The sequence below is a fragment of the Motacilla alba genome, chromosome 2 (assembly GCF_015832195.1).
Source record: "Motacilla alba alba isolate MOTALB_02 chromosome 2, Motacilla_alba_V1.0_pri, whole genome shotgun sequence".
Taxonomy (NCBI): domain Eukaryota; kingdom Metazoa; phylum Chordata; class Aves; order Passeriformes; family Motacillidae; genus Motacilla; species Motacilla alba.
The window spans coordinates 25,654,739-25,672,090 of NC_052017.1; the positions used below are offsets into that span (position 1 = coordinate 25,654,739).

General features: G+C 47.7%; 1 protein-coding gene across 2 annotated transcripts in view; it reads left to right on the forward strand.

Moving 5' to 3' along the window:
• Positions 1-890: 890 nt before the first annotated feature.
• Positions 891-17,352, forward strand: part of NXPH1 (neurexophilin 1) — a 138,951-nt gene continuing 122,489 nt past the window's right edge. The window contains exons 1-2 of one of the 2 annotated variants that reach the window (XM_038127938.1): positions 891-1,279; positions 2,247-2,408. In XM_038127938.1, coding sequence (XP_037983866.1) covers positions 2,355-2,408 — 54 coding nt within the window. In that variant the 5' untranslated portion in view covers positions 891-1,279; positions 2,247-2,354. Of the gene's footprint in view, positions 1,533-2,246; positions 2,409-17,352 lie in introns of both variants that reach the window. The other variant, XM_038127937.1, reaches the window with a different exon arrangement.

Consider the following 17,352-nt stretch of genomic DNA (forward strand, 5'->3'; position numbering starts at 1 on the left):
AAGTCTCCCTTTTCTTTCTCATTTCCCTCTCTGTACAGCTTACTCGTGTGCTTCTTGCTTTGCCTTTGGGAAGTGATAAATCTGGGGTTTACTACTGAGTTTGGGCATCTGGTAAGGCTGCTCTGTGCTGCTGGTATCCTCCCCTTCACTCTAGGGGTGATAGCGTCCCAATGTCACGCTCGTAATGATTCTGTTTAGGGGATGGAAGAGTGTATGGAAAACATCCATAGGATTCTTTGTAAAGTAGAAGCAAAAACATGTCGGTGAGACCTTTCCATTTGTATGACAGTTGGCAGGATAAGCCACAGCACCCGACAGGGGTGAGCTTTCCAGCTTCCCTCCGAGGGTCTGTCCAGCTACAGGTTCCTGCTAGCGTGGGAGAAGCAACCCTTCCATCCTGGAGCCTGGCTCCCGCAGCCGTCACCCATCAGGGCTCCACGATCCTGCCACCTCCGTGCCTGGCTGGCGGGCGCCCGCTGACTTCCCAGGCGGAGCAGCACTGCCGGTGCACGGGACACCGCAGAGGGAGGTGGAAAAACTAAAATGAAAGGGAAGAAAGAGGAAGAAGGTGCTCTGCCATGCTTCTTTAAGGCAGAAAGCCGGCTCCCGCGGGCAGGCAGAAAGGGAAAGGGCTGTGCCCACGCAGCAAGTGCGGGCAGCAGGGAGGGCAGGGAGGGCAGCGCCCGCTCCCGGGCAGAGGCAGGCGGCAGGGCGGGTAGGGCAGGCAGCAGGGACAGGGCAGGACACACGGCAGGCAGCAGGGACAGGGCAGGCAGCAGGGACAGGGCAGGACACACGGCAGGCAGCAGGTACAGGGCAGGCAGCAGGGACAGGGCAGGACACACGGCAGGCAGCAGCGCGGGCAGGGTGGGCAGGGCGGGCAGCGCAAGGCAGCTCGCACCGCCCGGGGAGGGCTCTAATTCATCACCCCGTTCAGCGGAGAGGATGGGACGCCGCTAAACTCCCCTTCCTCCCTCCTCCCTTCCCCCCTCGCCAAGCAAGCCCCCCCCTCCTCCCCCCTCGGCTGCTCTTTCTCTTTCCCCAAGCAGTGAGCCTCGGACAGTGCTCGGCTCCAGCGCTTTATTTTAAGATGATCGGCCAAGGTCTTTGCAGATAGATTTTATCTGAAGTTAAATAGCAGGCGCTCGCCGTTCACTCGCCAATAAGTCATTTTTAATAGAGACAAATCGCTCTGGACGCCCCGGAGCGCCGGTGCCGCCGCTCCTGCCCGCGCCCCCCGCCGAAGGCGAGCGGGCAGCCCGGGCAGCTCCCTCCTCCCGTAAGTGTCCTGCTCGGCGGATCCAGAGCGCGGCCGTGTGCGGAGAAGGGGAGGCAAGGGGGGGAGAGCCTGCCAGCCGCCCCGCCGCCCTGACAGTGCCTGCGCTGGATGCACAGCGGCCGCGGGACACCTCGGCGCGGAGCGCGGCGAGGAGATGCGCAGGGGTGGTGGGCTGCGCCGCGGCACTCAGCCCCGCTAGGCTCGCCCATGGAGCGTCCCGCGGAGCCCCGTCCGCCGTCGGATCCCCCACGCCGTACGTATCCCCACCGCGCCCCCCCCGCGGCGGCGGGGCTGTCCGCGGGCCGCTGGGGCGGAGAAGGGCTGGGGCCGGGGATGGGGGTCCTCGCCCGTCGGGGCGCCCCGGGGCGCGGTCCCGGCCCGGGGCGAGGCACGGCGCGCCTTTAGGAGCGGCAGAGGGAGGTGGGCGCTTGCAGGGGTAAGCAGATCCTGCTCGGGCGTCCCGAAGGCAAAGCTCTCTGCCTCGGCTTTGAGCGCGCAGAAGCATCCGGAGCCACGACCCCAGCGTCTGCTGTCGCCCTCTCCCCGCTCCGGCGCCGCTCCGCTCCCTAGCTCGCTGCCGGGGCTGCGCAGCCAGCTGGCGGGAGGCTGCCGCCCGGTCCCCGCCGAGGGCACACAGACAGGCAGGGCTGGCAGTGGCACCCCCGGGCCGTCCCAGCCTACACCACGGGGCTCTCCCGCCCAGTAAAAGGACTGAGCGCCGGGGAGCGCTGCCTGTGGGCGGTCTGCCGCCACCTCGGACCGTGCGATCACTTTGCTTTGACGATGGATTAACTCGATTTTAATCGTTTTTTGTTTCGCCCACCCCCATTCACACACCCCATCTCCTCGTTCTCTACCGCCGCCGCCCCCCCGCGCCCCCCCTTTCCCTACACACCTCTCTTCCCCCCTTGTGCTGAGCCTAACCTTGTCTTGTGGTCATGGGATCTATAATTTCGTTTTTGTCTAGGCTGGTGAGAGCTCTGCTTGTTCTGTAAAGTGGATGTCAGGTGGATCTATGTTCTGGAAGGAACAAAGAGGCAGCGAAAGCAGCGCGGGGGAAGTTTGAGCGGCGAGGATGCAGGCTGTGTACTGGTACGCGGTCCTTCTGCTGCAGCCCACTCTCTACCTGGTGAGTGTCCCCGGCCCCTCTCACGGGCCGGGCATGGGGAAGCTCGTCCGGGAGGAGGGCGCCAGCCTGGCGGAGAACGAGCAAACTCACGGCAACTACTTGCACGCCGCAGCCAGCCCTGCCCCGTCCTCCCGGGGCCGGGGCGGTGCGGGGCGGTGCGGGTCCCGGCCGGGAATCTCGGCTGGGCGCGAGGAGTGGGAGCGCAGATCTGTAACTCCCCCGCGGGGAAGGGGCGCTGCGCTGGGCCAGAGCAGGGCCGGGGTCTCCTGGGCCGCGTCAACCGGTGCTGCCTCCCGGACCGGTCCCTGGGTGTCTGCGTGGGCACCACAGCACCGCCGCGGGGGCGCCCGGCCGGGCTGCGGGATGGAGGCAACTTCCTGCCCTCTGCTCCCTCCTGAGGGTGGGAGCCCCTCCGGAAGGGAACCCCCGCGGTGTGCCACCACGGGCGGTGCGGCACAGGCGGGCGGGCACTCGGCGGCGAGCACAGCTAGTATTTTCCGCGAGAAGTGTCATTGACTTTCGTAGCAAATCTCCTTTAAGAGTACCGCGGGAACGCGAGTAAACATCGGCGTTATCTCCTTTCACACACACACACACGCACACACTTTATTCCCGCTACGATTGCAAGGAACAAAAACCAGGCAGTCTGCCCGTTTGCAGTGCGCGTCCTCTCTCGCTTGTGATGCGTTAAGCCGGCAAACGCTTGGCGGCAGCTCATCCCCGCGGCTACGGGGGAGGGAAAAGACCTTTTTCCAGGAGCGTTGCCGAGAGAAGCACACTGGCGCCTGTGCTGGGGGTGGTGACGGCGACGGTCCGGCTCGGGCTCCAGCTCCAGGGCTCTGGCTCCCGGGTTCCTCGGGCTCCTCGGGCTCCGGGCGCTGCCCGCGCCGCCGCTCCCTGCGCCGTGGCGCCCGCGCCACCCGGGGGCGCTGCGGGGCAGCGCGCGCGGCCCCGCGCGGGACAGCCAATCGCGCGCGGGCCCGCGCGGGCGGGGGTGGGGCAGGCGGGGCCGCACGCGCTCTTCCCGCGCCCGCGCAGCGCCCGCCGCGCCCGGCCCTATCCCGGCCCAATCTCGGCCCAATCCCGGCCCAATCTCGGCCCAATCCCGGCCCGGCCCGGCCCAGTCCCGGCCCTGCATCTCCCGGCCCTTCCCGTGCCCGCCCGACGTGGCTCCCTCATCGGGGGTGCTGCCCTCGTCGGGCGGTGCCACGTCTGCCGCGGGCGTCTCTCCTCCCTGCGAATTTTATAGCAGGGGTGGGGGTGGAGGGGTGGGGGGAAATGGGGAGAAAAGTGCGTGGCAAATAATCCATCAAAAAGCCGGAGCGATATCGATACGTCGTGTTAAATTTTAAATGTGTTTGCTGGCAGTTAAACTGCTCTCGACTCATTACAACAACAGTGCTGGATTTATTCTAATGCGCTGCAGTCTGAACAACAAGCGCATTAATTCTCCTTTAATTGTAAACTGGGAGCATTTGAAAACCATTCAGTGTGCAAATTATGCTGATTCAATTACCGTTTAGTTACAGACTTCATTACCTGAATACTTTTTTTTTTTTTTTCCGAGGACTTGGCATTGCAGAGTGAAGGAGACGATTTTCAAGTTTCCCTCGAAACAATGCGAAATATGATACAGGAAAAAAAAATCGGGAATAAAAGACAAGCTAGGGGGAGGGAATGCGCCCTTCAGCTGGTCTGTGTCTTCTGCCAAAACACTCGGGGAGGATCCAAAGGATTTCCCTAGCACGATTCTCCTTTCTAACTCGATACTTCCACTTTTATGCCAATCTCCCCCTATTCTCTGTATTTCAGGAGTGGCTCTGAAAGTTTGCAATAGGCCATCACATGATAACAAACCGTTTATTAGCAGCGAAGCATGAAGTTTTGATTAAAGCTTTAATGCGGTGCCACAAAGCAGCAAGGTGCAGCACTTTGTTGTGCCTATCCATATGTGCACGTCTCTCTGTGTGGACAAAACTAGTTTCAATTAGGAATTAAATTTTCAATGCTCAAACTGTTAGGAAGGGTAAATGAAATGGCAGCACAAACAGCTTCCTGTCGAGTTTGTTAAAAAAACCAACCTTTTTGAGAGGGGTTAATAATATGGGTGAGAGGGAAAATAGCCTGTTTCCCCTTCGCCTGAATTAGGAGGTGTTCATGGAGAGTGAACAGCTGCAGTGAGGCTGGGCTGCCTTGAAGTCACTCATTTACAGACACTGTCTGCCTTGTAATTTCTCTTCACTCAGCAAACCACTGCTCCTCTTCTCTTTTTAAAATTTTATTCTTTTTTCCCCCTCCCCTGTTAAACCTCTTTGTAAAAAATCTTAAAGAAAAAAAAAATAGTGCTTCTGCTTTTCTTCCCCTTTTAATAGATCCATGTGCTATTCAGCCTTATTGCCTGAAATTTACAGATATCGTGGCCGATCTGAATGAGTAGGAATTTTGCTGGGGTAGAGATGGTTCACCATATTATGTTTATTGAAAAGAACATCAGTTGTGCATTGCAAGGTGCATTTTCTCCTTGTTTTGAGCTGTGCAGTTAAAATATTATATTTGATTTGCAGTGGTAGTACATTTCCTTTGGCCTAAATGGGCAACTTAGTACTTATGTGGCAGAAATAGGAGTTAACCTTTAAAGTCTTGCAGATGTTTTCTTTCTCTACTTTTAGAAAGCTGCAGAAAATGTTCAAACACCTACACTAGGTCTCATTTGCCGTGACACTCCACATCACTGCTGTTCTTACAAAAGCGTCTTAGTCTGATTTTAATGTATGATGTTTCCTTAACTAACAGTGCTGTGCTGAGCTCGAAATCGTCAGTGAGGAAGAAAGTAAAGAATAAAGAAAAAAAAAATAACATCCGGAGATCGCAGACTCTCATAGAATTGAGTTCTGTTTATAAGGACGCTGGGATTTTACACCATTCCTTTAAGGGAAACCTTCTCGTTGTACCTCCTGCCTAGTTGCCGGTGAACTTCCAGTCCGACATCACAGGACAATAAAAGGCCAGGCTTTTTCTTTTCATTTCTTCCTTATTTTTCCCCCCTGTGTGGAAGCAGCAAGCTGTAGAAGTGGTTACAGAACGCGCGGGCTGATAGGAAGGACGGCAAGGATCCTGAGTATTATTTCTCAGAGGGACAGGTCAAGCAGGCCCTCGAAGGAGGAGGCAGATCGTTTCCGTGCCGGCAGCTGCGGAGCCGCTCCGTGCGGCGGGGCCCGGCGGGCTGTGACCGGCAGCTCCCGGCGGCGACGGCCGCTCGCCCGGTCCCGTCCCGTCCCGTCCCGTCCCGTCCCGTCCCGTCCCGTCCCGTCCCGTCCCGGCCGCCGCCCGGGCCCTGCGCAGCCCCGGCCGCGGCGGGCGGCGGGCGGCCAAGGGCTCGCACCCGGCGGGATTTTTCACCCCCGTCACGGCCACAGGCTCCGCTCCCGCCCGCTCTGGGGAGACCTTGCCGCACCGTACAAGCACGGAGTGGGTACGTGCACCTCTTTTGCCGGGTTCATCCCGGCTCGAAGAGACTTCGGCTCATTACTTAGGTGCTCCTACACCGGAGTAGCGGGTGCGGAACTAAAATCAGTCGGAATTTTGCGTGGCATGCCGCTAGGGTAAGGATCCCTCCCTCCCTTCATCACCCGCCCGGCTTGTCGTCTTCTCCCAGCAAAATGTTTATTCACCGGTGGGTTTAATTAGGATACGCACTGGAGCCTGGTAGCAGAGTGCTTCAACTCTGTGCAGAACTTAAACAGAGCAAGAGAAAAAGGAGGGGTGGTTTTCCACCCCGCGGTGAAGGCTCTTTCGCGGGGGGGAGCTTTCCTGCGCGGCGCTTTGCCAGAGGAGTAGATCTGCAGGGCTCACGGGGCACCTTGTTAAACACGGCGATGGCTTTGGCAGAGGGGCTTTGGAAACAGCCTGCTAACCTTCCCCCCGTGCCGGGCTGGGATTTTAAGGTCTGTTTCACACCGTCACTGTAGCTTGGAGGCCTTCTGACAGCCGAGAGGAGCTTCCCTGCAAAACTGTTGTGAATAACAGAGGTTTAAAATTGTCCTCAGCGATGGCACACTTGGTACAGTATTTGCTGAGCGGGTAAACAGGGGGTTAGCGGCTCCAGAGTTTGTGTACATTTAATTTCGCTGCGTGTCGCACTGTTTGCGGTCATTTCACCCCGGTTAATGAAAGCTGTGGTGAACGTGAGGAAATATCACGTGCCGGCGAAGATAAGTTGATTTTTTTTTCTTCCTTCTTTTTAAAGATTGTTGCTGATTGTGTCCTACTTTGTCATGGAAGAAAAAAAAAAAAAAGCCCAACAAACAAACCCACACCTCTATAGGCAGAAAACAAAAGAGACAGGAGGCATTGTCCTATCGTAATCACCACCCACAGTATTTTCTCAGAGGCATTTGGTGGTGAATGCATTCGAGTATTGCTTTTTTCCCCCCAGATAAGCGATTTCTTTCAATTTTCAAATTGACGTCGAAGGCAGGGAGGGCGGGGGAGAGCGCTTGGCGAGGAGGACAGTAGTGGCTTTTTGTGCGGGGGAGTTTACGTAGCCTTGAGAAGCTCCTGCTCCCTCTTTCCAAACGAGTTTGAGAGACGCTGTAGCGGTGGTGTAAGGGGAAAAAAAATTACCCTTTTGGAAGGTAAGACACAGGAATAACAACGGGACCCCGACCTCGTGTAGGTGAAACAAACTTATCTGCGCTCTTGATTTTTTTTTTTTTTCAGGCGGAGGATAGTGTATTCTTTTCCAGGCTTCCTTGCTTCGTAGCCACCAGAGACCTGTGCTAGTTTTACAAGGGGTTTCCCCGCACTGAACTTTCTTTTTCCTGATGTTTAGTACACACTATTTTAATTTAGTATATGGTTGGAGAAAGCAGTCTGGAATAGATTTCATCTTCTGGGGAGGTACCTGAATATAATCCAGCATCCCTGTCTCTCTTCGACTAGACAAATCTTCCAAGTCGGTATGGTACCTAGAGGTATCCATTTTAACCTCTTTAATATTTCTGTGCATCTCTAAACCGCCATTTTAATTAACAAAAAACCCATTTCCTAATCGTCTTGGAAAGTGCGGTGAAGCAGGTTAAGAAACCAATTGCTCGGAATAGCCAGCACTTGGAGAAAATGAATGTGTGAGCCATCCTAGCCTCCCTAGGATTGGCTTCTGTTCTCCCGACTGGATTTGGGCGAAGTTTTAATGTGATTTAGCAGATAGTTTAGCACCCAGCTCGCTCTTCTTGTAAGTCAGCATTAAACCTCCTCCTGGGTTCTTTGTAAATACAGCTTTAGCATTTTTTTTTCATGCAGCAGATTGACATGTTGACGATTCTGCTTTAAGGAATGTGACAATAAAGTGGAAAACCAAAGGCTGGCAAGCACTTCATCAAGGATAAAAAGGTTCTGCTGTAAGGATGTCACTCAATTTATTGTGAAAGTCGAATGAATTACGTTTAATGAAAGTGCTCCCCAGATGAATATTACCAGCAATTTCCTGAGTTGGCTCTGTCAGATTGATATGAGGAAATGCCAACCCATATCAAAAAAGATCTCCAATCTCAATTACTATGCAAGCTTTCGAAGAGCTCCTTTTTATTGATATGATATATATTGGCGGGTACTCAATGCTGTGCAAACTACTCTCTGTTTAACAGGACAGCACATTTCCCAGTTTATTGTTTAACACTACGTTTTTCTTGCTGTTGTATAAACTTCTGCGAGCGCCCTTTTTTGGAGGGGAAACTGCCTCTCATCCTCTTTCCCTTTCTGTGACCCAGAGAGATCAAAGTTGTGTGGCTGGCAGACAGCGGGGGCGACGCTCGTTGCAGGAAGTTTGTTCAGCATGGATGGACAAAGCCGAAGGTCAAGACTAATAGCTCGGCTGAGACAATGGCATTGGATCCCCTAATTTTCAGTGCATTTCTAGGCAACAATCCAGATCACGGCAATATTTGTTACGACTAGTAATCCCAGTATTCCCACCCTTTCTTCCTCATTCCTCTAGGGCTTCTAGGAGCAAATTAGGAATTTAGTGATCCCTCGAAGGGAGAGAAAATCTCTCTTGTCACCTCATCTACATAAGAATTGACTTTTCGAGAGGCTTTTCTGTTCTATTTTTACTACTGTGACGCCGGTCGTTACTCAAGAGTACAGCTTCTTTTCCCATAATCCGCCTTGCTGGTCTTGATTGTGATTGATTCAGTCAAATTTCTTCTATCGCTTTGCCATACTCTTTCAATTTTTTGTATCAAAGTAGACAGACGGTATTGAAGGACAATAGGGAGGCTCTCAAAACTCTGCAGTAGGACGGGGACACGGTTATTTTCACATGTGGGGCTGCACTCCTTGCATGAAGCATTAATGAGGAAGCAGAAAGAGCTTGTCCTTAGCACATATCGGGCTAGTCTGGCTTCCTCTTTCCCTTCCGCTGGTGGACCCACGTCTGAAACTTTCTTCAGAGTATTGATTAGTCTACGTGTTATTTATTTATTTGTTTATTTGTTTGTTTGTTTTTTAAAGTGTGTTTTCCCCCCCTCTGTCGGAGGTGCTGGGTGTTTCCAGCCGTGGACGGCGAGTGCAGGCGCTGCAGGGAGAGCGGGCAAGCTCTGGCAATGGGGCCGAGAGAGGGCTGGCACTGAGTGTCCCGCTCGGCGCCGGGCCGGGGTTGGCGCTGCCCCCTCGGCCGGGCCGGCAGCGCCGTGCGGCAGCGCCCTGGAGAGCACCCGGGCCGGGGCAGCGCCCTGGAGAGCTCCCGGGCCGGGGCAGCGCCCTGGAGAGCTCCCGGACCGGGGCAGCTCCCTGGAGAGCTCCTGGACCGGGGCAGCTCCCTGGAGAGCTCCTGGACCGGGGCAGCACCCTGGAGAGCGCCCGGGCCGGGGCAGCACCCTGGAGAGCACCCGGGCCGGGGCAGCACCCTGGAGAGCTCCCGGGCCGGGGCAGCACCATGGAGAGCTCCCGGGCCGGGGCAGCACCATGGAGAGCTCCCGGGCCGGGGCAGCGCCCTGGAGAGCTCCTGGACCGGGGCAGCGCCCTGGAGAGCTCCTGGACCGGGGCAGCACCCTGGAGAGCGCCCGGGCCGGGGCAGCACCGCGGACAGAGCCCGGCCCGCCTCCGGCCCCGGCCCTCACCGCTGGCTACTCGCTCACAGGCGCCCCGTCCCGGGCAACTCAAGGTTTTGGGCTGCTGCTGCTTAGACCTCATCCTCAACACGCTCTGGACTTGGGGCTTGGCACTCTGTGCCAGTTCTCCTGAAGGAGGAAGGAGACAGGTGGACCAGCAGATCGATGTGTTTGTTTACTGTTGCTGCTGACTGTCTTTCGCTCAGTGGCAAAATGGTAGATTTATTTTCTGAGGAAAAGCTGGTCAGAGGGGCAATACATGAATATGCCGTGGAACAGGGGTGGTAAAATGAATCTGGGGATAGGAAGGCTGTTCTGAGATGCTCAGGTTTGTCTCATTCTATCCCAGGACCATGGTATCCTCTCCTCTCGGAGAGAGACCAGAGATATCCAAAAGCATTGGCGTAAAAAATGAGGTCTGAGACATGGCTGACACCGAGACATGAGAACAGGGAGTTATTAATTAGCAATGACTTTTTAAATCCAATGGGTCAGAGCAGGAGTGTCTCTCAGACACAGCTGATGTCATTTTTGGGGGCAGTGGCACTCTGAGGCACCTGTGAGGGGCAGCCAGTTCTTGCTGCTTTCAATTGATTGCCTGTGTCCTGGCAGAGAGTGTTCAGGGTATCTCCCAGCCCTCCACTTGCTTTCACGAGGAGATAATCACAGGCAACTGCCTCCACCCCTGTAAATCCCACTTACTATCAACAGAGCTATCCTCTAGAGCTCTACTGCCTGAAAAGCACTTATCAATGAAACAGTGACTTTTGGCAAGGCAGGTGTAAGTGAATGACTGATGAAGAGTCCTTCAATAAAAGAATGTGATGGGAATTGACTGGGCTGAGAGGTAAAATAACCCACAATCTCCACCAGCCTTCCAGACAAAACCATAAGCCTTTTATTCCTGATCCATATTCTCCCATGAATACCAGTAGTGATTGTGATGCTTTTGCTGGATGTGAACATTCTCCAGTCCCTTTTGATTACACCATATCCCTGTGCGTGGTGTCTCACAACTGCATTGTCTGCTGCAGAGATACTGCTTTTATCTTCCAAATGCCACCCTCATTAATGTCAATGTCTCACCATCCAGCCAGTGACAAATGTCTCAGGGACATTCATCTGCCTTGCACACTGCATCATCTCTCCCGCTGCCTTGTCTTTTCCTCTCCGAGGAGAGATTTAGTAATATTTTCTTCCTTGCCCCCTGTATCTGCTCAAAAAATTTTGTCCACTAGTTGGTCTCTGTCCTGTCTGTTCACAAGTTAGTTTTGCCAGTTACCACCTCTAGGTTATCACCTCTCCTGTTAATCTGTTTGATCACTTTGATGACAGGTTGACCAGTGCACGCAAAGATGATCTGCTCTTTCCAAATCTGCAGGCTGTTGAAGGGGGAGAAATTAGGCCTACCAAATGATTATGATATTAGTGCCCTCTTTTCCTCAAATTTCATATTCTAACCCAGACTTGACACAAAAACCAAAAGAACAAAGAGCTTGGTTGTTTCTTTGTGTGGATAACCTGGTTATTGTGTGCACAAGAGCACTTGTGAATGCTTTTATTTTGCTGTGCTTTTGAATACTGATAAGTCAAATATGTCTATGTTATTTCTTTGCATATTTACTTAAAATTTGGTGATAGCTGTGCAGTCGACTTGTTTAAGAAGCAGAGCTGACAGCCAAAATAATAGCAGGAAAGAAGGGATCTAATAATCTTAGTTCTTGAAAAGGCATGTAATTTAATTATACAAAATTATATATTAATTAATTATTAACATTACAGTAAAATATGAGACATTATATTTATTTATTTATTTAGAAAGAAAAGTAGAGAGTCACTTAAATCTAATCAGTACAGTATCCTCAGCTGAAAGTTAAAAGGTGCTTTTTACCTTCCTAGCTGGGACATGCTTTGAAATAACAGGAGTAGCATTACCAATGATTAGTGACCAGTGCTTTATGATCCTCTTTCCCCTTCCCCTGCCCTATGTCAGCCTTGTATTATGTGTGAGTTAACTTTCAGCTGGCAAAATATTTCCTGCACTTGTTTTACAGGTGCATGTGAGCTACCGGGTAAAAGTAAAAATAGAAAAGGACAAACATTCTGGCCATGTATTGAGAACACTATGGACAAACAAAGACTCCCCTGCAGCAGATCCTGTGCTCTCATCCTGCAGTGTAATACAAGAGAGGATTCCATGTAAATCCATGGATTCCAATCCATCCACAATGGTTTGTTTACTTGTGTGAGGAGGACAGATTCTGTTTATGTTGAAGATTAAGTAGACCATTTCTATTTCTGAGAATTGCTTGTCACTATTCAGATATCACTTCAAATTGAAAGTGTAATTGGCAGCTCTTAAAAAATTTTAGCTAATGGAATTTCTGTTATGGGTAGTTCAGACCACCTGTACCGTAATATTTATCTGCACAGTAATTTTTATAAGCTATTCTTGATTGAACTTTAGAAAAATAGTCCTTCTGCTAGGCTATTTTGTCAAGAAATGTTGTCATAGGCCTTCAGGTATATACAACTGCTTATATAAAATTAATGGACTGCTTTTTATATTTACATTCTCATGCATAGCATTTGAGGCCTTGCAAAAGAAGAGATAAACTTAAAATTTGAGTAATGTGGAAACTGTGTCCTCATGCTTATTGCACTGTCAATAACAGTATTGTAAAATATACTTAAAATATATGTATTTATGCATATATTTGTGTGCTTAAAATCAGAATGCTAGTTTGTAATTTGACTCTAATTTAGACTTATTTCTGCTGTCACTTACTGCAACTACTCTGTATTACATACAGAGATTTTTCTTCATATTTATGTGGGGAATGCTTTGCACCTTGAGAAGATTTTGTAAGAAATATTGATAGGAAAAACATAGCAATAATACTGTAGCTCTGTGGAGGACAACTGCTGAGTGAACAGATATTTAAGGATTAGGAAGATAAGAAAGACTACAGAAATGTGACATAAAAGATGTGCATAATAAATAGTACATGAAAACCTTCACCATTTAAAAAGATGGGCTCCATCCTGCTGCTTTTGTTTGCAATGGATATTACTTGACAATGTCCATATTTTATATTCCTGCTTGTTTCTTCTCCCTGCTTCCACAAACTGTCACAATTGCTTAGCTGACTTGCTTGTAGCAGGTGGCAGTGTAGTACATGTTGCAAACAGGGAAGTGCATCCATAACTTCAGTGGAATCACATCTGGGAGTGGTCACTCAGAGTGGATAAAAAACGTTATTATCTGGTCCTTGACAAGACTGTGGTATGTGTGAATCATCATCTATCTCTTTAGCTTCTGTCTGTGCTGATTCAGTGGGACCTCTTCCTGTGTGTCTCCTTCCTCTGTGAGCAGCTCTGCTCTCAGTGCTAGCACAAGTCATTGCTGTGAGGTACCACCCCACAAGATTACAAATGTATTGGAATATAGCTTGTGTTTGGCTCTTAAATGCGCTAAATATTTGCTAGCTAGAGCAGACTGTGAGTGTTGGAAAAGTTATTGTATGGATTAGCAGATTGTAATTATATGGTTCAGTCTTCCAGTGTAACACAACTCAAATGAATATGGAAATGTATGACTAAGTACATTAGAGGAGGTGCTGTTTTTGTTCTCCACAATTTATAGAATATTCCGAAATTGCAGTGTTGTAGCAGACACTTCAGAGTGAAGGCAAATAGCTTGCAACTACTTTTTAGAAGCAAAACACAATCTCGACTGAAGTCAGAACTCTTGTCACATATGCTTCAGTGCTTTACTGAGCTAGGAGAAAGTGAATGCAGTATGGTTTTTGCATTTCTTTTTTTGAGATATAAAACTTCTTCCATGGAGGAAAAGATAACACATCCGTGTCTTCAAAAATATTACAGAGTAATGTTTTTGCCAAGAATCTGCTGAATTTACCTCTAGTCTACTTAGAATCTATTACAGTATTTTTCTATAACCAAGTAGTACACTTGATACTATCCCTTATCCTAAAAATATTGTCTTTATTATTATTGGACAATAATTAATGATCAAAAATCCTATTATGATGAGATAATAATTATTTTTTGGATTAATCTTAATATTTTGAGTCATGATTTGTGACTTATTCTAACTACTGCTCCAGCTTGGGAAGAAATAGTCTACAAAATTACCTTTATCTATGAAATTAAACTAAAGTTAGGATTTTCAAATAGATAATTCATGTGTCTTTCTTTTTCTTCCTGTATATATGTTTTTGAAGCATTCAGACAGCACCCTTACTACTGTCTAGAACTACAAAGACATGCAAACGACGGCATGTCTCAGAAAGCCATGTGTGGCCGTTTTGCAAAACTATATTTGAGGTCTAAAATTGAAGTCTAACTGCACTATTGATATACAGGTTTTGCAGACCACTGCAGATGCTTTTTTTTTTTCTTTCAGAAGAAAAATGTACTGGAACAATGACCATGTAAAGCAAGAAATGTAGCTTTATTTATTCTTCCACAAGAAACTTGCATATTGGTTCAAAACCACTCAGCTCAGAAGAACTTTGCCATTGATTTTTTTTGGCTGTAAAATGGGGTCTTTAGCTTGATAAATATTTCCATTTTTATATAGGAAAGATATGTCATTACATTTTAGCTTGATTTTCTTTGTGAAAACTGGCTATGGATAGCTCACACGGGAAAGAAGTAGTGAGCATTTCTAATGACCATGAAAAAATATGTATGTATGAGTATGTGGTATTCATAGCCTCTGGTCTGAACAACTTAGTCTTCTGTGAAGAAGTCAAAAAGAGCTGAGCAGGCTCTATACCCTTTTATTTCTAGCACTGCTTCTGTCACTGTTTTATTCTTTAGTAAATTTACCCATAAGAATGTCATCCTGTCTTTGGCCTGCCGTGAGACCCTTCCTGTAGATCCAAGTCCTTTTGTTCTCTGGCAGAACGGCTCCATGGCTGCAGTACTCCTTCACCTAGAGTAATGACTGCATGGTTTGCCCCTCAACTCTGATGTTTTACTTTATCCAAGCAGCGCAGTGTTAGTCATCTACGTCTGGCACAAAAACAAACCTGTGCTGCCAGCTGCTACAGGTGGATGATTTGCTTTAGCTCAACAGGTGGAGCTGTGACTTCGTTAGCCTCTTGATTCAGGCTAAAATTCATCTCCCTGGGCAGGTCCCTGACTCAATTTTGCTCAGGTGTTTTACACTCTCTAAATTTGTACCTACATTTTCATTGCTGAAGGAAAGTTTTTAACCTCTTGACCTATAAAATATTTCAGGTAATGAGAGGCATATATGCTTATGTATTCATCTAGAACAGTTAGTTTGTGGGAATGTGGTGGTTCTAGGGAGATTCTATGGGAGTTTTTTTTTTCACCTCAGCTTTGTGTAATAACAGAAATTAGATGGAGACTAAGATGATATTTCATTTAGTTCTCTTTGAGCAAGGTCCACCTTGCATGATTGATTTTTTGTGACCTGTCTTTTTGTTAGGTTCTCAAAGTCTGTAGAGATATTTGAAACAATTATGTCTTCAGCGTGTTTAGAGGAAACTAGTTCCAGTGGCGTTATACTAATAACATTTATAAAACCAGCAAACTCATTGCTCATACTTGCTAAAATTCTCATTTCATAGAATGCTTACAACTCCCATGGGCCCTTTTTGGCCTTGATTTAGCTGGAGCTGATCAGCTGGTGATTAGAATGAATGAAGGATCATTCTGTGTTGGGAAAATATATCATAGGACAACAAGGGAGTAGCTTGAAATAAGTTGGGATAATAGTGTGAGGATCCATCTATAAAGGTTCTTGCTTCTCCAAAGATTTAAATTTTCTGTATTCTCATGTTTTTTTATTCATTTTTTCAACATACCCCTCTGTAAACTTGTTTTGTCTGATGAATGTTTAGAGAAAGGTTGTTTTCCTAAGGATTTGTGCATCCCTTGGTAAGCTAGTGCTTCAAATACGATACTAGATCTTCACTACCCATGTCAGAAGTGTTCCTGACACTGCACTTACAGTGGCAAAGTCAGAGGAACAAAGATAATACTAACTGAAGGTTTCAAGTCACAGCATCTCCAGCGAAGAAATAATCATTGTGATTAGATGAAGCAAAGAGCTTCCAAACAAATATTTTAGCTTTCCAGACTAAAATATGCTGGAAACATTCACTGAATGCTTATGAATAAAATAAGCAGAAATCAAAATGTGAGAAGCTTTTTAATGAACAGGAGTATACGGTAAATGAATCAAATAAATTGTTTGCTATTAATAATGTGACCAGCTACAGTAAGATTCCAATAAATATGCCCAGTGGGGATGGAAAATCTACACAACTGAAATTACATTGATGAATTTATCCTAGTTTCCAATGCCTTCTGAGTATGTATTTAGGAAACAAGAGCTGTCATAAAGATAGCCTGACAGAAGATGGTCTCAACTATTTTTTTTAAAATTGAGATACTTCTCTTTGACAGTGAAAGTAATTTCAAGTTACTTAAGGATGTTAAATGTATCACTGCTTAGGCAGAGAATTATTAGCAGAAATGTCAGCATAAAAGTGACCTCTACTTTTGCTAGAAGACTTATTTGGAAGGGTAGGAAATGCATATTTTTACCTCTCATGCCTGAAGAAACAGGAGGTCAGTCTTTAATGGAATACTGTTGGTTCAAAAATATGAATGAGTCACTGTAGTTGCAAAGAAATAGGTACAGTAATCAAAAGGCAACCTCAGCACAAATTCCTTCTTAGAAATCAAAATAAAATTTCAAAACCCCCAAAATCTGAATAAAGATTCATCCTGTCCTAATTGCTTAGCTTTGATGTCTGTGTTTACAAGAATCTGTCTCCATCTCTGAGCCTGGACCTCTATTTCATTCTTGAATACTCAAGAATTGTTTACATCTTGCATTGTTGGTATCTGAGCCAATGTTACCTACAAATCTGAAACTCTGAGTTCAGTCACAGGCTTGGTTCAAGACTGAGCTCCTCACTTAGGGATTGTTTTTTCTCATACAATTTTACTGTCATTGAACACAGAAAAAACTCTCTCAAATGTCCAACAAAGTGACTGTGCAGAAAGTTACTCTTACATGCAATAATTTTTATTTTTCATCTTTTGTATCACAACTTCTACCTTTAATTGTTTAACTACTTTATATTACTCCATAATTAATTCACGTCAACCATGCACTTAAGCTCAGTCTCACGACAGTCCGAATATAGTCTTTGGATGTTTTTCAGTGTGCATGTCCTCACTGAACAGTACCTTTTCCATGGTTGGTATAAGCCAGACCTGACCATCCCAGGCTCAGCTATCAGCTGCATGCACACTTTCAAGCATCCTATTAGACAGTTGTAAGAACCTAACTACATCTAGCAAAGCTTTGTTCCCAAATAAATGACTGCATCCCACATTCAGGTATCACTTACAACAGAACCAGTTTCAGCTGTGATAGACTTCTGAGTTATTTAACTTAAATGCCACCATTTCAGCCTAAAATACCATAACTTCTCTAGTATTGATTCTGTTGACTCACATAAGCACATGAAAACAGAAAAACAAAACAAACAAAAACCAACCAACCAAAAAAAACAAACCAAGAAAAATCCCAAGAAACCCCAAAACCAAAAAAGGGAATGCTGACCATCAGGAAGCAGTTCTAGCTGAGTGTGTAACACCCTACACTTACAAAAGATCTGATAGGGTCACAATCAAATGACTTTTCCACTATCATTTTCTCTGTCTCTTGTTCATATTTTTCTCATCAGCCCAGTGACTGAAGCTTCTGTTAGGGATTTAAGAGATTCAGTTTCTTTACTTCTTCAGGAAATGTGAATCCA